The sequence below is a fragment of the Lissotriton helveticus genome, chromosome 8, assembly GCF_964261635.1.
Source record: "Lissotriton helveticus chromosome 8, aLisHel1.1, whole genome shotgun sequence".
Classification (NCBI taxonomy): domain Eukaryota; kingdom Metazoa; phylum Chordata; class Amphibia; order Caudata; family Salamandridae; genus Lissotriton; species Lissotriton helveticus.
In genome coordinates, this window is record NC_136069.1 from 981,713,270 (window position 1) to 981,733,595 (window position 20,326).

At 44.2% G+C, this 20,326-nt stretch overlaps 1 protein-coding gene across 7 annotated transcripts in view; it reads left to right on the forward strand.

Annotated features, from left to right (window-relative positions):
- Positions 1–20,326, forward strand: part of DMD (dystrophin) — a 6,826,337-nt gene that overhangs the window by 663,478 nt on the left and 6,142,533 nt on the right. For all 7 annotated transcript variants that reach the window (XM_078657819.1, XM_078657824.1, XM_078657821.1 and 4 more), the window contains exon 7: positions 3,406–3,524. In XM_078657819.1, the coding sequence (XP_078513945.1) occupies positions 3,406–3,524 (119 nt within the window). The remainder of the gene's footprint in view (positions 1–3,405; positions 3,525–20,326) is intronic.

Sequence of the window (20,326 nt, forward strand, 5' to 3'; positions counted from 1 at the left end):
TTATCCAAGGGCCCCAGGACCTTAGTGACATTTTCTCCATGTCCATTGGCATCACTTTGCTTCTGTGGATGCTACTTTATGAATTGTGGGGGCATTTCATGGTATATAGTACCTGTTTAATATTAACTTATTTAATCACTGTATATAACTTAACTTTGTGAGGCATTCATCTGTAAAATCGATTTACCCTAATATTTATGTCTGCTGTTTGAGCCTTTAACCTGAATTATAGTCATACAGTATTAATAACGCCATTACTATCTCCTCCATACAATCCACAATTGCCGGTTCAGTGTTTCCTTATCTAAAAAATATTGATAAACCTCTGTGTGCAGTGTTGCCATTGGCCTAACAATATTATTGACTCGATTGTGCTTGTAATCCCAAAAGGCCTCCAGGGTTCAGTTCAGTGGGCACAGTCCTTTCTATTGTAATTACTTGTAATAAACAATTCCTGAATATTCCCATTTTAGATGTATTGGGCCATAGAGTGCATAAAAGAGTCCATGTGACTGTACATGGATATTCCAAATGTATTCCGATTTTAGATCTTTTGAACAACCAATTAAAAACTTCCTGTAAAGGTACATAAAAGACTACATGTGAATGCAAATGAATATTCCCTCATACCAATGGACCAATTCACAAACGCTTCTAAAAGAGCACTACAGAGTTTTAATTTAGGTGTTCCAAAATGTCTTTTGAATAATACCCTATAGCTTTTGAAAAAGTAAGACCCCAACATTTGATTACATTTTAAAGTATATTAATACAGGTGGTTCGGATAGCCCTTTCGGGTGGCCTTCCTTTAAATTAAGACATTCATAGAATACAAGTTGTTTGCCACAATATCAACCCTTGAAATTTCACGACTGAATGTATATAACTTATAACTAAGAGTTTACGTCTGACAGTGGGCACATTAATCCCTTATTCTAAATTCACTTACATGCCTTAGCGCACAAATATTGTTACACAGGTGGAACAAAATATATGTAATGTAGTAAATACATTGCTTTAAATGCACTAATGCACTTCACAGTCTGCCACAAAAGTTCCAGCATTGGCGTTTTTTTTTGCAATGTGATATTACATTATTAGATAACATACCCTTACGAGTGAATTGTTGATTCTTAACGACTGCAGAATGTGTCACTTATTTTTACTTTATATGGCATACAAAAGGTTCTCAGGGGCATATTATCAAGGGGGTTTATCTCCGCTTTTTTGGGTTTAAAAGCCAAGAAAGCGGAGATAAAATTATCTCCCTATTACCTAGCTGTCGCTAACACCAGTTAGCGATAGCTAGTAGGAGATAGCGACCATCTTGGGCCCCACTTTGCATGTCAGTGATATTTATCACTAATGACATGCAAAGTGGGCGTGCCAAGATGTTAGCGACTGAAAACAGTCGCTAACATCGCTATCTCCTATTACCAACTTTTGGAGATATTCGCGCTAAGCGCGAATATCTCCAAAAGCTAACACCTGCCCTGAGCAGTTCTTAGCCATGTTATCCAATGGGAGGTGGATAACATGGCTAAGAGCATTAGCTCGGTAATGCATGAATATCGCGGACTTTTCAGCGATATTCATGCATTGTGGCCGTTTTTTATCGCATTTGCGGTAAACCTTGGTAATACCAAGGTTTATCTGCGATACAAATCGCCGCAGCTCAGCGGTAATTTTTGTCTCTAACCAAGCAATAGCGATAATTATCGCTATTGCTTGGTAATATGCCCCTCAGTTTTTACCTAACACAGGAGTCAAGGCTTTATGAAATATGTTCCTGTCGATAGACGTATACATCGTGAAGTGAACTGATCATGAAGTGGACTGGTATTTCCCTGGCATGCTGTACTTTCGATTGTTCCTTTTATATGCGTATTTAAATAGCTCGTCAAGTTATTCTTAGCAACTGCAAGAGGCGCACTGCGCTCGTACTACACATTCATTTAAGCTTCTCCTCTAGAGACAAGCAATAAAGTTCGCTATTTTAATGTCCAGCACTTCCCTGAATTAATAATTAATGGACAAAACGTGGAGTAGAACCCTAACTATATATGGCAGCAGTATCAAATAGCAATCAATTCCCCGGCTGGTGACAACCGTGTACAGCCACCACGAACAGTGAATAACCCATTAGTGAGCGGTTTATAGCTGACACATTTTCATGTCCCTTAGTGACATGCTGACAACTGTCCTGTCTGGGCAAATTACCTTGATGCTAATTGCTCTGCACAAACACATAATCCCTAATCACACTGGGCAATGTAAGTGTTCTCTAATGTGTTGAGAAATCCAAATCCATGGTACGTACCCCGTCAATGGGTACGTGTTGTTCAATCTTAATATTTGTGTCTGTATCATTTGACAAGGACAACAATTATGCGTCCTATGTGTTTTAATATACTTAATGCATTCATTTGAATCGCAGAGTATTGTGTAGTATATTACTTATGGAATCAGCTTGGCAGTGTTGCCATAAAATTTAGTTCTACAATCATTGATAATGCCTACCATTTAGAGAAAAAATTGTAAAATATTTTAACATACAGCAGTCACCAATAGCATGGCTTCTTGGCGCTTTTAGATGTGCTCAGTGGCAGCTACAAGTGATGGATTTCACTATAGGCTCACACTCCTTCGTCTTTTGTCACCTTCCTGAAATTGTTCTAAACTAGTCTGATGTGATCAGTCAGTTTGTATGTTGTTTATATTCTCATTGGGGGGAGTCTCTGTAAAGTGGACAGTGGGCCTGTATAGCATCATCATGCTTATTCTGTGTGTGCGGAAAGTTTGAACAAGCATTATGAATGATACATATATGTCCTATCGTTTAGGTGTGTGATTTTTGCGTCTTTGTGTTGTCTCAGTGGCAAGAAGTTAGTGTCTGTGATGATCAGTGAGTCACATGTTGTAGTTGCCCCGATGTTGTACATCATCATCTAGCCCAAATATGTGGTGTGGTTGTTGTTTCTCTGCAGGGGCATTCAGAGTGTGATGTGATTCATGCAGTTCATGTCCACCATCACCCCATTCTCTGTCTGTGTTGCACTACTGCAGTACTTCACAGAAAGCAAGGCTTGTATTTCCTATATAAAGTAGACTTCGTATTGTAGAGGATCGGGTATTTGTTTCTCTTTCACTTATATCTATTCTTAGATTGAAAATAAAATTTCTCATAGAGTAGTTTTCCAACTTTAATGCATTCATTAGTGTTCGCAGTATATCCTTTATAAGTGATATCAATAGTATCTTTAGATTGAAGCTTTGTTTTTGTCCATGGGAGCTTAGCAAGATACTTTCCATTATAACTGAGGGTGGCGCAGTCATAATAAACACAAAAAGACTTGCAATTTTAACAGAAGTAGTAACTAATTGAATCCTATGACTTTTTTGCAGACCTGACCTTTTTGATTGGAATCACGTGGTTTCACAGCCATCTGCTGTACAAAGATTGGACCATGCTTTCACCGTAGCCCAGCGATACTTGGGGATTGCAAAGCTCCTTGATCCAGAAGGTGAGTACCTAGCAAGTGGGATTTAAACCCCATTAAGTGCAGTTATTGTTATTGTTATTGTTAACTGGGACTTATATAGCGCCAAAGCCAAATCACCGTCAGGTCTCTAGGCGCCCAGTGATGCAGGAAGCTTAGTACTTGTGTCTAAGAGAGGACATTGATGTTATGTGCTGTTGACTAGAAAACTGTTTTCTGAATACAGTAAATGTGAAATATTTGGAATCTCTTCAAGTGGTTGGATTACGGGTTTAAAGATAGTGGCTCTTCAGGTACCATTGAGTTTTATATTTTCAGGTAAATGGTATACCTAAGAGCTTACATGAGTGTTTACTATCTTATCCAAGACTTTAGAAAGAATACCTTAAGAACAACCTCATGGGTCATAAGAACAATGGTCCTTTTGAGTATTAGTGTATCTTCTAAGAAAACCCATTATTTGAGGCTTGGACCTGGCTTTTCCGATAACTAACTAGTTTGTTTGTGGGTGTATATTTATCTGCTTATTTGAGCATTCTGACAATAAATTCATGACATTGATATTGATTATTTCGAGAGATATTTTGAAAACGATCACAGATTTGCACCTAAAAGATTTGTGTGGGGGGAGGAATGAGAGAAGCTATTCAAGCATGTCCTTACACAACAACATTTAAGGAATGGTGTATCAGACACAATTTTGTCCTAAGGGCTGTTTGAGAGATATGACATCTGACAATAAATGCCTTGTATTGCTACACAGTTTTTTTCAAAAGAACATGATAATGTAAATAACAAATGTGTTTCCATGTATATCATGCAATAATTACGTCCTCCAATTGGCCACTAACAAATGCATCAGACGCTGGCACCTGTTCCTTGCTCTAGTGTCTGTACTTATTATTTAAGCAAAATTTTCTACTTTTTCAAAAACACACTTCACAATTCTCCTCACATAGCTGTCTATTTAATTGCTTTGAGTAAACCATAAAAAATACATTCAATTTGATTTACTAACCTCTCACAATCTAACAGAATTCTCATTTACTCCTACCACCAAAGAATCGCTAAATCGATGTGAGGCATTTCAAATAAAATAAAATTAAAATAACAAACTAATAAAGTGATTAGAATTGATCACAAATTTACAGGATTCATGGATTCAGAGGACTTTTTTTTCATTCCAATGTAGTCTGTATATATTGTGTAAAATTATATTTACTTTCCAGCCTGCAGGTGAGTGGCACCCAGCATAATATCTATAATTCAAAATCTTTTTGAAGCGGTATCTCCAAGCTAACGATTCTGATTAATTATTCAGTATCCACATCACATACCATGATGGGACTTTTTAGGAGGGGGTGAATTTGCAGAGGCCCTCACCGGAATTGGCAGACATTTCAAGAAATCTGATTAATTATTCACTACTCACACCGCATACTGACTCCTTGTTGTGGCTTTTTTAGGAAGGGGGTGAATTTGCAGAGACCGTCACCAGGATTGAGATTCTTGTTACAGTTCTTCCAATATATGTGTATTTTCGAAATATAATATACCATGCTGTAAAAAGAAAATTTAAATGGTGATAAGCCATAAATGCTGAATAGGTTATCCAATAATACAAGCATATTTCTTTATATTGCAGTGAATGTTAGAAGTTTTCCTCTAAGGCCAATACCAAGTTATTACATCTAAGTGCAATATCCTTCAAGTCATTGATCACAAGTCTGCATGGTCATATTTATCACAGTCTTTTTTCCTTCAACAGTGCTCTACGAAATAATACAAACTGTTTTATCAATGTATGTGTGATACTGGACATTGCTAAAGATGACTTTTTCCTGAAACTGGGGTTTTCCAATTTCCCAGTTTGTTCCTCTGTGTGCTATGGTGCATCCACCCAAACTGATGAGTTTGTATTACATGCAGCCTTGGGTTACCAGCTTCAGGGTGTTATAACAGGAGCACAATGTCTTGAACGTGCATCATCTCAAAGGATAGCAATTTCAGTGTTGTTAAGTGTGAGCGAGATTACTGAATCACAGTGTGTTTGTGATTGTACTCGCTTCAAGGAGGACTACAGCTTCCTTTAGGGCAATGCTGTAGGAAGGCAACCCTGGAATGAGAAAGTTCCCATAATCAAGCCAAGAGGTGACAAGGTCATATATAGGGAATTTGAAATTATCTTTTGGTGGACAGGTCTTGGAAAATTTTAAGGAGTTGTAATTGATGGTAAATGCCTTTTGCACTGTTCTTTATATGATTTTAAAGTTGGTATAAGTTTGGTACAGTTCTTTGGAGGATGGATACATTTATGATCTCAAGTCAAAGGGAAGGGTTTAGAATGGTGCTTAGCAATTTAGTAAGATGACAAGGGTGTAAGGCTCTAGGATATAAGAGGAAAGTTATTTTCTTACAACCATGTCTTCTAGCACCCCATGCGTAAAAGAGGTAAATTAGACCAACTACTCTTTGGTAGTTTGTTAGTGAGAACTTTCTTAATCATGGTTGGTGTGGCTACCTATTTGGTTCTTTGATTTAAACTTTTTAATTAAAAAATGCCCAAATTGGAGCATAGACAGGATGTGAGTAAATGGAATGATTTAAATGACTGTGGGTTGCATTTTTTGGGTGTTAAAAACATTTCTTTGCTTGGATTTTGAATTTATGACTTGCGTTTTGAAGAAATTAGCCTTGGTCTTGAGGCTGTTTCATTTGTAAATTAATTTGCAATTTTTGAAAAGTATGTATAGGTTTAGGTTGAATGAGTGAGTCTGTTTCCATATTTATTCAGATGCACCTGCACTTTTTCATTATGTGTTTAAGCATGGGCAGTGGTGTAACAAAACTTGAGGGGGGTCCTCTACAAAATACATGGAGGCCCCCCCATACTTTGGATCCAGTTAGGAGCTCTCAGACCAAGTGCCTGCTGCAAGTGCACAGTGCCAAAGGGGGCCCCCTGGAGCTCGAGGCACCACCTTCACCACGGGGGCTGCAGTGGCTAATGTTACGCCACTGAGCATGGGGTTGTAGAAAGTGAGGAACATCTCCCTCTCTCTCAAGATTAAATATTTGTGAAGAGAAAATATTTTGCATCTGAACTGAAGTATGTTCTCTGATTATGTGAATGTAAGTTTTTGTGTCTTCAAACATATATTTTTTTTTTGCAGAGTTTTAAATAGCGCAAACTAGACCCGAACTGAATGAGGTATCAGAGCGCTTTACATAGCACCAGCTTTACATAGCACCAGTTACGTTACATGAGGACACGGATTCATTTTAGGCACAGGGAGATTAAGTGATTTGCCCAGAATCCCAGGAGGTTTTTGGCGTCGTTACCGAGACTCGAACCCAGATCCCCAGGTCCAAGGTCGAGTGCCCTAGCCGTTAGGCCAACTCCTCTCCCATAAAACTTCGAAGGGCATTCCTGCATAGTAGAGGAGTGTGCTATCTTATAAGTTTGGTCTTTCTAATTTTGATAAAGTAACAGGAAACAATGCTGTCTATTCTTACCATGGAGTTTAGCTTTGCAGGCTTTTTAAGGTTTTTGTTCTATATGGTCGTCAGTTTTTTCAGCATTGGGTAATGAAAGTTGACATATTTAAAATTTCTCATCTATCAACTGTGGTTTATGAATAGATCACACCTCCATAACGTTGATGACTATGAAGGACAGTATTTTAGTTTACCAGTGTTCATTTATCCAGTTGTTCTGTTCTGTTAAAATACTGACTAGGTCAACCCTACAGGGCCTCGTGAGAAAGGTATCAAAATAGCTCTGTAAAAAATACCTGCTATGCTTCAATTCAATTACATTGCTATTCAACACAGGTTAAGTAGTGTTAATTGAATTTGTATAGCATCACCTCATCATTATTCTGGTGCTATGGGGCATCAACCTACTTGACAGAAAACAGGATCTGGATAGAAAGAGAAGTGAACACTCTAAGAGATGGCCAGCAAAATCGAAAATCAAAACAGCCAGATTTTTAGCTGTCTTTTTAAAGGAAATAATGTTCACCATAAGCTGCAGGTTCTGCCGTAGGGAGTTCCACTGATGTGCTGTCAGGAAAGAGAAAGAGGGACCGCAAGTTCTGCATAGGTAGATGCAAGGAATGGAGCTGAAAGGTAGTAAGGTTAAGTAAATAAACATGCTAGATTTTAGAGGGAGACTCTGTACATCAGATAGCATAGCTCTGTGCCAACAACTGCCATGTTGTTGGGGCATAATAACTTGTATAGAACCTATTTGCCCATTTGGAGGTACTGAAGTCTTTTTAGAAGTGGCTTTGACCATGTGCAGGCAATGAATTGAGAGCTAGCTGTGCGGTTACGTGCTGAATAGTCTTTAGTCTCCTTAAAAGGTACTCTGTGAAGACCACACGTGCATCTTCTTAGATCAATGCAGATGATGATCAGTGGCTGCATGACTTTTTTGCATGCCTCAAATGAGATCAATTTAAAAATCTTGCAGTGCATCCACAGGATTCCATAACATTATTGAGAAACTGAGGTCACCTAATCATTCATCAATACCTTTTTGTCCAATATGACCTCAAGGTTTCTGGCTCAATTAGTGAGAGTTGGAGGATATCCTCATTCTTTATGCCACTATTCCTTAGACCAAAGAGTGTCCTGAATGGGATGACCACAGGCATATCCTCGTTCAGCTTCAGGCAATTTTCCTTCATCCAATAGGCTGTATCAAACATGCATTCCAAGAAGTTAACATGTGTCTCATTCCATTATCAGTGATTGATATGATCAGCTATGTGTCATCAGCACATGATCAATATTGAAACTGAACGATAAGTGGGGGGGGGCATGTAAATATTGATTGAAACAAGGCAGGCTCAGGCAAGAGCTCTGAGGGAGTCTGTTTGTATTTTATACTGGGTAGTAGTGAAACCCTGTGAGTTCTGCTGAATAGAAATTATTTGAGCCACTTGAAGGCATCCATATATATGTCCATGTTGTGCATGCATTTAAGGAGAGTGGTATGCCAAACAGTGATGAATGTTGCAAAGCAATCAAGTGGGCTGTGGGTGACCAAAATGCACCAAATGTCATTTTGCGCTGCCGAAAACAATGTCTCAGTGATGCGGGCCTGTCTGAAACCTGACTGAGATGGATCTAACAACTGATTTGCTTTCAGATAACTTGTCAGCTTTTTATTTTATGTTTTTTGAAAACCTTGACTGGGTACAGGAGGTGAGAAATGGGTTTCTAATTGACCAGGCTAAGGGGATCAACTGAGATTTGTTTAGCAGAGGCAGTCCCTTGCTCTGTATAAAACATTGTTTAAGTATTACAACACTTGTAAGGGTGAACCCTTAAAGTCAGTAAATTAGCCTGAGCTCAGCTCCCTAGTAGCTATGGCAAAGAGCAAACAGCCTTAGCATAGCGCAATGTGTAAATTAATTAAGCAGTACCAAAACAGTAATAAAGTCAAAACACAACACCGTAAAAATCGCAAACAAAATAAGAAAAATAGAGTACATTTTAATGAACAAAATTATTCCAAAATAAAATAAAAAAACCAAAAAGGGGGAACTCGAGATATACATTTTGACGTTTTCAGTAGAAACAGTGCCAAAAAGTGAAAAGCACCAATGATAGTGTATAGAAGTGGTTGACCGAAACCTAGGTGTGATTTGAGTCTGACCACCATGTAACCACTTTCCTCTGGTGCCCAAAGAAGCACAGGAAGACAGGAGGGTTTCAGGCAGATACCAATTGCAAAATCCACCTCCAATCCAGTTGCTACTGGTCAACTGGGCACTTTAGGACAAAGGCCTCCAAAAACTTTTTGTGTCGATGGAGCCACCCACAAGGTCACCCAACTGTACCTTGGAGTCCTCTTTGGAGTCCAGTTCTTGGTTCTGGAGGCAAGAGGGAGCAGGTTCTTTCTGTTTTGGCGCGCCTTAAGTCAGAGACAGCAGGTTCAGTCTTCTTCTGTTCTTCCAGAGTTCCAGAAAGTGTTCGTATGGGTTGCCTTGTTTTACATTTATACCTGGCAGTGGGTAGGGATGACCTTTGGATGTACCATGACAAATAGGTTGAAGGCTCCTAGGGGCAGCTATATTCACTTTTTCATTTGTTCTTTTGTGCCCCACTGCTAACAGCCCAAAATGATATGTGTCAGAGGAAATTCAAGATGTGAAAATATTAAGCAACACTAAACATGGGGTGTGAGGGTTGTGGATGTCTAGGGTAGTGCTCTACAGTAATCACGAGTGTCCTTCAACAGCTACGACTAAAATCAATTTTGAAGCAGGCCCTAGTAGACAGAAAGCTGGTAGGACAAAGGCAGGGCCCAACATCACCCAGACAAGAATTGTGTGGCATCCTATTTTCTTCCATCCAAGTGCACCAAAGTGTTGCATGTGGCTAAAACTATTCTGTCAGGGATGATTTGACATTGTGGTGTACACAGGATGCACACAGTTCCCAACCTGAGGCTTCTGCAATGCACAGAGGAGTATTTCTTGCTCATTCAGACCAAGCTGTTGTCTAGTTCCTAGGAGAAATGTTACAACTCATTCACACCTCATTCAAGACTGTGCACAGGCTTGAAGTTTGCAGTGGCTAATGTTAATTAGCCTTCTGCAAGCTCAGCCAGGTAAAGGGTAAATTTCTAAAAGTTGCTTTTCCTTAGTTTCATTAACAATCCTACTTCACCCTTGAATTTGATTTTTAATAACTGTTCAAAATAATGTGTAATTTCTTTATCCAGCTTGTCCTTTTGTAGCTGTTTCATTACCCGAGTTAGCAATATTAGTGACACCAGGCAATATCCCTAAGCCCTACTCCCTATAAAAAGAAGTCAGTGCCATAACAGGACCAGGGGCCAAGACTCATGCCATGGATTTAGGGTATGTGGCTGATTTATTTTTAAGTTTATAAAGTCAAAGTCAGATAATTTATATAGCGCGCTACATACCCAGAGGGTCTCAAGGTGCTTGAGGAAGGGTGGGGATTTACTTGTCGAATATCCAGGTTTTAAGTTGCTTTCTGAATGCTAGGTGGTTTTGAGTGAGGCGAAGGTGAGTGGGAAGTGAGTTCCAGGTTTTAGCCGCCAGGTAGGAGAAGGATCTTCCTCCCATCGTGGTTTTATTGATGCGAGGAACAGCAGCAAGGGCTTGGTTGGAAGAGCGTAGCTGGCGGGAGGGGGTGTAGAAGGAAAGTCGCGTGTTGAGGCATTCGGGTCCAAGTTCGTAAAGTGCTTTGTGTGCGTGGGTGAGGAGACGGAAAGTTATCCTCTTATTGACGGGGAGCCAGTGGAGGTTTTTCAGGTGACCAGAAATGTGGTCTTTACGTGGGATGTCTAGTATGAGTCTGGCTGATGCGTTCTGGATGCGTTGGAGTTTTTTCTGAAGTTTTGCGGTGGTACCGGCGTATAGGGTGTTTCCGTAGTCCAGGCGGCTTGTAACCAGTGCGTGGGTGACCGTTTTTCTAGTTTCGGTGGGGATCCAGCGAAATGTTTTTTTGAGCATGCGAAGAATGTTGAAGCAAGATGATGAAACGGCGTTGACTTGTCTGGTCATCGAGAGTGAGGAGTCCAGGATGACGCCCAGGTTCCGTGCGTGGTCCGTCGGGATGGGTGCTTTTCCAAGGGCCTCTGGCCACCAAGAGTCGTTCCAGGCGGAGGGGGAGGTACCTAAGATAAGGACTTCTGTTTTGTCTGAATTCAGTTTCAGACGGCTGTACTTCATCCACTCGGCTATTTCTTTCATTCCTTCATGTAGGTTGATTTTGGTGGTGTTAGGGTCATTGGTGAGAGAGAGGATCAGTTGAGTGTCATCAGCGTAGGAGATGATGTTGAGGTTGTGTTGGCGTGCAATGGTCGCGAGGGGGCTCATGTAAATGTTGAAGAGGGTGGGGCTAAGAGAGGATCCTTGTGGCACGCCACAAATGACTTAGGTGGCTTCTGACTTGAATGGTGGGAGGCGGACTCTCTGAGTTCTTCCGGCAAGGAACGAGGTGATCCATTCCAGTGCTTTTCCTTGGATTCCGATGTCTGTGAGGCGTTGTAATAGGGTGCTATGACAGACTGTGTCGAAGGCTGCAGAGAGGTCGAGGAGGATGAGGGCGACTGTGTCTCCATTGTCCAGTAGAATTCGAATGTCGTCTGTTGCTGCGATGAGTGCGGTTTCAGTGCTGTGTTTGGCTCGGAAGCCGGACTGTGAGGAGTCGAGGGATTTGTTGGTTTCGAGGAAGGCGGCGAGCTGGTTGTTGACAGCTTTCTCAATGACTTTGGCCGGGAATGGAAGGAGCGAGATGGGGCGGTAGTTTTTGAGTTCGGTGGGGTCAGCTGTGGGTTTTTTCAGGAGGGCGCTGAGTTCGGCGTGTTTCCAGCTTTCCGGGAAGGTGGCGGAGTTGAGGGAGCAGTTGATGACGTCTCGGAGGTGTGGTGCTATGATGGAGTCTGCTTTGTTGAAGATGTGATGAGGGCATGGGTCTGTGGGGGATCCTGAGTGGATGGAGTTCATCAGGCGGATGGTGTCCTCAGTGGAGATTGGGTTCCAGTTATTAAGGATGTTCAAGGGGGGTGAAGGTATGGTAGAAGGTTGGGTGGCTTGGTCTCCGGGTTGGTTGTCGAAGCTGTTGTGGATGTCTGCTATTTTGTCGTGGAAGAACGAAGCTAAAGAGTCGCAAAGGGTTTGAGAGGGAGTGATGTCGTTGGAGTTGGCAGAGGGGTTGGTAAACTCTTTGACGATGTTGAATAATTCCTTGCTGTTGTGGGCGTTTATTTATTTATTTGCAGTTTTGTACCGCGCTGGCTTCACTCCCGGAGGAGTATCTCCGCGCCTTTGGCTTCTACAAATGTATTAAAGAGGAGGAGTCTTCAGGATGGTCTAGTGTTACTGTCCAAACAAAAAGGTCTTCAGCTTTTTCCTAAAAGTAAGGTGGTCTATACATTGCCTGAGGGATATAGGAAGACCGTTCCAGAGCGAGGGTCCAGCTATTGATAGTGTTTTTGCTCCATGTCTGGCCTTTCTAGCTCTGGGTATGCATAGAAGGCTTTGTTCCCTTGATCTGAGTGTTCGAGTGGGAATATAAGGTGTAAATTTGGTGTTCAAGTAGGCGGGACCCATACCATTCAGGCTTTTATGTATGAGGCAGCATACCTTAAACTTAGCCCTCTGTCTAACAGGTAGCCAATGCAGTTTGGTCAGCAACGGTTTAGAAGGTGTACGGGGAGGAACGTTCAGAACCAACCGTGCAGCCGTGTTCTGAGCTACCTGAAGTCTGTTCATTACTCCCTCATTAGCAGACAGGAGCAAGCCATTGCAATAGTCCAGGCGACTCAAAACGAGCGCCTGGACCAGCGTCTTCCTTGTTGTGTCAGGTAGAAATGGGAAGATTTTCCGCAGCATACCAATTATATGAAAGCAAGCTCCCACCACCTGGTTGCCATGTTGTTTGAGAGTAAGCTCCTGATCTAATCGGACCTAATCGGACCCCCAAGTTCTTAATAGTTTGTTTGGGTATGGGCACTGGGCCGAGATCTTGTGGCCACCAATCTGGGGTCCAGAGCATTTTTGCCTCACCAAACAACATGACTTCCGTCTTCCCAACGTTGCACTGCAGGTAGTTGGAAGACATCCATCGTGCTACTGCCTTCATGCCCTGGGAGAAAGAGTTTCTGACCTCAGGTGTAAAGATCTTAAAAGGAAAGAGGAGTTGTGTATCATCCGCGTAAGAAATTGGGATGAAACCATATTTTCTCATGATGTTAGCCAGGGGTGCCACATATATGTTGAATAAGGTGGGGCTCAGACATGAGCCCTGTGGCACCCCCTTGGAGATTTCAACTTCCTCTGACCTGTAAGCACCCATAGTTACCTGTTGGGTGCGGTCTCTCAAGAAACTCTTCAACCATGCCAAGGCTTCTTGTTTCAGGCCGATGTTAGCCAGTCTAGTGGTCAGGATGGAATGGGATATGGTATCGAATGCCGCAGACAGATCCAACAGTACCAGGACAACAGAGTAACCTCTGTCCTGGTACATGTGTAGATCGTCTGCGACTGACATCAGGGCTGTCTCCGTGCTATGTCTGGGTCTAAACCCGGATTGGGACTGGTCTAGTACTGCAGCAGATTCAATATATTCAGACAATTTACTATTTACATGTTTTTCAATGATTTTGCCTAAAAATGGGAGCAGGGAGATGGGTCTGAGGTTAGCTAATTCTTCCCAAGGAGTAGCTGTGTTTTTCCTCAAGGGCTTCACCAAAGCCTTTTTCCATCTTTTAGGAACCTGTCCCGTACTCAGCGAAAAGTTGACTATTTGCTGGATAGTAGGTCCTAGAGCCGCGGCCAGAATGGGCATGATCCGTGCTGGGATGGTATCCATAGGGGATCCACTTTTTATCAGAGAGATGTTTCTTTCTACTTCCTCTATTGACATAGGGGGAAAAGCAGAGAGGGAATGCCTAGTCAGTATTTCTGTTCCCAGATTTGCAATGAGATCATTATCAGTGGCGTTATAAAGATTCGAGAGTGTGATTTTGCTATAAATTGCATCAATTTTTTGATTAAAAAACTGAGAGATATCGTCACAAAGTTTTTGTGACGCCACTTCTGTGCTTTCACAGGCTGTGGGTTTAAAAAAAGTCTCTAATATCTGGTAGAGAGTTTTGGGATTGTTCCCAGCTGCTAGTAACTGTGATGCAATGTGGTTTTTCCTTGCCGCTCGGATCGCTTTATGGTATATTTTCTGAGAGCTTTTGTATAAATTCTTATCTTGATTTTGGCGTGAGGCCCCCCATTTCTTCTCCAGTTTTCTAGTTGTTTGTTTGAGCACGCTAAGATTCTCTGAAAACCAGATCTCCTGTTTGTGTGCAGGTCTGGGCTTAAAGGTTTTCATCGGAACAATGCTGTCTATAGTTTTGAGGAGTGTTTCCTCGTATTTTTGTAAGGCATTGTCAATGTCCTCTTCGATATTTAGATTAGGTGCTACAAATTTTTTGTTAAAATCTTGTTGGGTCAGCTTATGCCAAGGTCTTCTTTTATTGGCTAGGGTGAGTTTTCCGCTGTCACATGAGATAAGAGTGGGGGTGTAGAATTCTATTATAAAATGGTCAGTCCATTCCACTTGACAAGGGGATCTACATTCGATCTGCAGGGAATTAGTTATGACAAGGTCTAGCGCATGTCCTGCCTTGTGGGTGGGTTCATTATTGATTGGCTTTAAACCAAGTGTGGCGAGGTCTGACAGTAACGTCTGTGCTTCACTGTTGAAGTCCAGCTCGCTGTGGATGTTAAAGTCGCCTAGCAAAAGGAAGTCAGAGTTTTCATATATGTGGGGTGCTAGTATTTCCATCAGATTGAGAGATGCCTCTGCGCATGGCCCCGGGGGGCGGTATACTAGTGCTCCCTTTCTATTATTCTTACTCGAAGTGTGGATTTTAAAAATTAGTACTTCTAGGAAGGGGGTGCAAATTTCATCCAACACTGTTATGTTGATTTCTTGTTTATAGACAATTGCTAGCCCACCGCCAACTTTGATGGGACGATCCATCCTGACAATTTTGTACCCTATGGGAATTCCCAATGTTATGGCAGGGACAGAGTGAGGTTTGAGCCATGTTTCGGTCAGGAAACATAGGTCTGGTAGGTGCGAATTAATAAGGTCCCATACTTCTGTAAAATGCTTAGGTAGGGATCTGATGTTACATAGCAGATTTTTGGTTTTAGGAGAAGTGTTATTTTTAGCCGTATTCATCACACGCTTGGGGTTATGGTCCATAGATTGACTGCCAGGGGGACACTGCTTGGCGGTGGCTGGGGAAGTGTTACAAGCCACCGCTCCTGCCTTGAATTGAGTTTTACATAGTCGGCAAGAGAAAGGGCCTTCTACATTATGTTCCACCCTGGTTGGGCAGATCGTTGATGACAGTTTTAATATCTCTAACATTGCCTGTGAGGTGTAGGTTAGCTGTATACCTGCATGTCCCTCCATAGCCTCCGGCCCCTGGCCCCGTCCTGTCGCGGACGGGCGCAGACGGGCAGGTCTTTGGCTTGTCTTCGGCGCGGCTACGGCGCCCCACTGCGCGCAACCACTGCGCGCTTGTGGCCGACGAGGGCTATATAGCCTTATGGAGAGGAGAGCTGCAGCGCTAACCGCTCGCCTTCCTGGGAGTGTCTTGCTCTTGCCTGCCCCGCCCTCCGCTCAACGGTATAGGTTACCGAGTCGGACCGGGGCGGGCAGGCTAGAGTATCGAGTCAAGACAACAACAAAATGCCGTGGGAGCCCCTCTGAGCCCTGTCAGGCGCTGGTGATTTAATAAAGAGTGGTTTTAAAATTCGTACATCAGTTTTAAAACAATCCGTGCAAATAGGTGCAAGCTTTTAAAAATTATCACATCAATTTTAAAACAGAGTGCGGGGTCAGTGCTGGGACATATTAAAATTCTTAATCAATTTTAACAGTAGGTTAGAGCGCCTTGAGACAGCGCTTCAGCTTAAATACCAAGGTAGGCGCCAAGCGGGGTCGGGAGATGCTGCCACCGTCGTCCCTTACCGCCAGGATCCACTGCCTCCTCGCTGCCTATATAGCCTTATGGAGAGGAGAGCTGCAGCGCTAACCGCTCGCCTTCCTGGGAGTGTCTTGCTCTTGCCTGCCCCGCCCTCCGCTCAACGGTATAGGTTACCGAGTCGGACCGGGGCGGGCAGGCTAGAGTATCGAGTCAAGACAACAACAAAATGCCGTGGGAGCCCCTCTGAGCCCTGTCAGGCGCTGGTGATTTAATAAAGAGTGGTTTTAAAATTCGTACATCAGTTTTAAAACAATCCGTGCAAATAGGTGCAAGCTTTTAAAAATTATCACATCAATTTTAAAACAGAGTGCGGGGTCAGTGCTGGGACATATTAAAATTCTTAATCAATTTTAACAGTAGGTTAGAGCGCCTTGAGACAGCGCTTCAGCTTAAATACCAAGGTAGGCGCCAAGCGGGGTCGGGAGATGCTGCCACCGTCGTCCCTTACCGCCAGGATCCACTGCCTCCTCGCTGCCTATATAGCCTTATGGAGAGGAGAGCTGCAGCGCTAACCGCTCGCCTTCCTGGGAGTGTCTTGCTCTTGCCTGCCCCGCCCTCCGCTCAACGGTATAGGTTACCGAGTCGGACCGGGGCGGGCAGGCTAGAGTATCGAGTCAAGACAACAACAAAATGCCGTGGGAGCCCCTCTGAGCCCTGTCAGGCGCTGGTGATTTAATAAAGAGTGGTTTTAAAATTCGTACATCAGTTTTAAAACAATCCGTGCAAATAGGTGCAAGCTTTTAAAAATTATCACATCAATTTTAAAACAGAGTGCGGGGTCAGTGCTGGGACATATTAAAATTCTTAATCAATTTTAACAGTAGGTTAGAGCGCCTTGAGACAGCGCTTCAGCTTAAATACCAAGGTAGGCGCCAAGCGGGGTCGGGAGATGCTGCCACCGTCGTCCCTTACCGCCAGGATCCACTGCCTCCTCGCTGCCTATATAGCCTTATGGAGAGGAGAGCTGCAGCGCTAACCGCTCGCCTTCCTGGGAGTGTCTTGCTCTTGCCTGCCCCGCCCTCCGCTCAACGGTATAGGTTACCGAGTCGGACCGGGGCGGGCAGGCTAGAGTATCGAGTCAAGACAACAACAAAATGCCGTGGGAGCCCCTCTGAGCCCTGTCAGGCGCTGGTGATTTAATAAAGAGTGGTTTTAAAATTCGTACATCAGTTTTAAAACAATCCGTGCAAATAGGTGCAAGCTTTTAAAAATTATCACATCAATTTTAAAACAGAGTGCGGGGTCAGTGCTGGGACATATTAAAATTCTTAATCAATTTTAACAGTAGGTTAGAGCGCCTTGAGACAGCGCTTCAGCTTAAATACCAAGGTAGGCGCCAAGCGGGGTCGGGAGATGCTGCCACCGTCGTCCCTTACCGCCAGGATCCACTGCCTCCTCGCTGCCTATATAGCCTTATGGAGAGGAGAGCTGCAGCGCTAACCGCTCGCCTTCCTGGGAGTGTCTTGCTCTTGCCTGCCCCGCCCTCCGCTCAACGGTATAGGTTACCGAGTCGGACCGGGGCGGGCAGGCTAGAGTATAGAGTCAAGACAACAACAAAATGCCGTGGGAGCCCCTCTGAGCCCTGTCAGGCGCTGGTGATTTAATAAAGAGTGGTTTTAAAATTCGTACATCAGTTTTAAAACAATCCGTGCAAATAGGTGCAAGCTTTTAAAAATTATCACATCAATTTTAAAACAGAGTGCGGGGTCAGTGCTGGGACATATTAAAATTCTTAATCAATTTTAACAGTAGGTTAGAGCGCCTTGAGACAGCGCTTCAGCTTAAATACCAAGGTAGGCGCCAAGCGGGGTCGGGAGATGCTGCCACCGTCGTCCCTTACCGCCAGGATCCACTGCCTCCTCGCTGCCTATATAGCCTTATGGAGAGGAGAGCTGCAGCGCTAACCGCTCGCCTTCCTGGGAGTGTCTTGCTCTTGCCTGCCCCGCCCTCCGCTCAACGGTATAGGTTACCGAGTCGGACCGGGGCGGGCAGGCTAGAGTATCGAGTCAAGACAACAACAAAATGCCGTGGGAGCCCCTCTGAGCCCTGTCAGGCGCTGGTGATTTAATAAAGAGTGGTTTTAAAATTCGTACATCAGTTTTAAAACAATCCGTGCAAATAGGTGCAAGCTTTTAAAAATTATCACATCAATTTTAAAACAGAGTGCGGGGTCAGTGCTGGGACATATTAAAATTCTTAATCAATTTTAACAGTAGGTTAGAGCGCCTTGAGACAGCGCTTCAGCTTAAATACCAAGGTAGGCGCCAAGCGGGGTCGGGAGATGCTGCCACCGTCGTCCCTTACCGCCAGGATCCACTGCCTCCTCGCTGCCTATATAGCCTTATGGAGAGGAGAGCTGCAGCGCTAACCGCTCGCCTTCCTGGGAGTGTCTTGCTCTTGCCTGCCCCGCCCTCCGCTCAACGGTATAGGTTACCGAGTCGGACCGGGGCGGGCAGGCTAGAGTATCGAGTCAAGACAACAACAAAATGCCGTGGGAGCCCCTCTGAGCCCTGTCAGGCGCTGGTGATTTAATAAAGAGTGGTTTTAAAATTCGTACATCAGTTTTAAAACAATCCGTGCAAATAGGTGCAAGCTTTTAAAAATTATCACATCAATTTTAAAACAGAGTGCGGGGTCAGTGCTGGGACATATTAAAATTCTTAATCAATTTTAACAGTAGGTTAGAGCGCCTTGAGACAGCGCTTCAGCTTAAATACCAAGGTAGGCGCCAAGCGGGGTCGGGAGATGCTGCCACCGTCGTCCCTTACCGCCTAGCGTTGTTGTCTAGTCGGTCTTTGAATGCGGCTTTCTAGGCAGTCCGGATCAGTTGGTGGTGTATGCGGGTGGCGTTTTTGAAGGCGTCCCTGGTGCTGGTGTTTGGGTCTTTTTTCCAGGCCTTATCAAGGGAGCGACAGAGTTTCTTGGATTTCTTAAGATCATCGTTGAACCAGGGGGCGTTTTTGTTGCCTAGTTTGATTTGACGTTTTTTCAACGGTGCTAGGATGTCGGCGCTGTTGGTTAGCCATTGAGTGAGGTTAATGGCTGCTTGGTTGGGGTTCGATGAGTGGGCAGGGGGGTTTTGAAGAAGCGATGAGGAAATCTGGTCGATGGTGATTTTGTTCCAGTTTCTTCGCAGAGTGGGTTGAGGATGGTTGTGGGTTGTGGTCTTTTTGTAGACAAAGTGAACGCAGCTGTGGTCCGTCCAATGGAGAACTGTGGTGTGACTGAAGGAGATATGTTTGCTGGAGGTGAAGATAGGGTCGAGTGTGTGTCCTGCGTAGTGAGTGGGGGTATTAAGAAGTTGTTTGAGTCCGAGGTTGGCGAGATTGTCCAGGAGGGTGGTGGTGTTGCTGTCGTTGCTCTTTTCCAGGTGAAAATTGAGGTCTCCCAATAGAATGTAGTCCTCGGAGGGGAGGGCGTGTGGGGTGATAAAGTCAGTGATGTCTTCACTGAATTGTGCACGGGGTCCTGGTGGCCTGTAGAGGAGGGTGCCTCGGAGTGTGGTCTTGGGGTTGGTGTGGATCTGGAAGTGAAGGTGTTCGGCGCTAGCGAGGTTGACGTCTGAACTGGTTGAGATGCGGATGGAATTCTTATGGACGATAGCGATGCCTCCTCCTGTTTGGTTGGTGCGGTCTTTTCGGATGATCTTGTAGCCTTCCGGGATGGCTATGGTGATGTCTGGAGTTGATGAGGCGTTCATCCAGGTTTCTGTTAGGAAGGCGACGTCCGGAGAAATGGTGTCTAGTAGATTCCAAAGGTCGATGGCGTGTCTGTGGACCGAGCGGGTGTTGAACAGGATGCATTTTAGGTGGTTGGTGTCAGATCTCTGTTTGGTGTTTGTGGATGAGGAGTTGGTCTTGGTGCCGTCATACTTGCAGGAGTTGCAAGTGAAGGGTCCATGGGTGTGTCCAGGTGCGGCTTGGGCGCAGTTGGGGAGTCGACTGGGTTTTAGTGCTAAGATGGTGGAGGCGTCGTATGTAATGCGGGTGGGGTGGGTGAAGCGGGGGCCAGGGGGTCTGGCGCTGGGCGCGGTCCAGGCGCGGACGGGCGTAGACAGGCTTACCTTTGGCGCACCTTCGGCGCGACCGCTGTGCGTGGACGCTGCGCGTTGGGACATCTGTCATAAATGGGTAGTGTAGGGGGCGGAGCGTGGGAGGGGCCGCTGGGAGGTGGGGTCGCGGTGGAGTGACGGTGTGGGAGGACGGCACTACAAACAAAATGGCAGCAACAGTAAACAAATGCTGCAAGGCAGGACGAGATTAGGCACAGGCAGTAATAATAG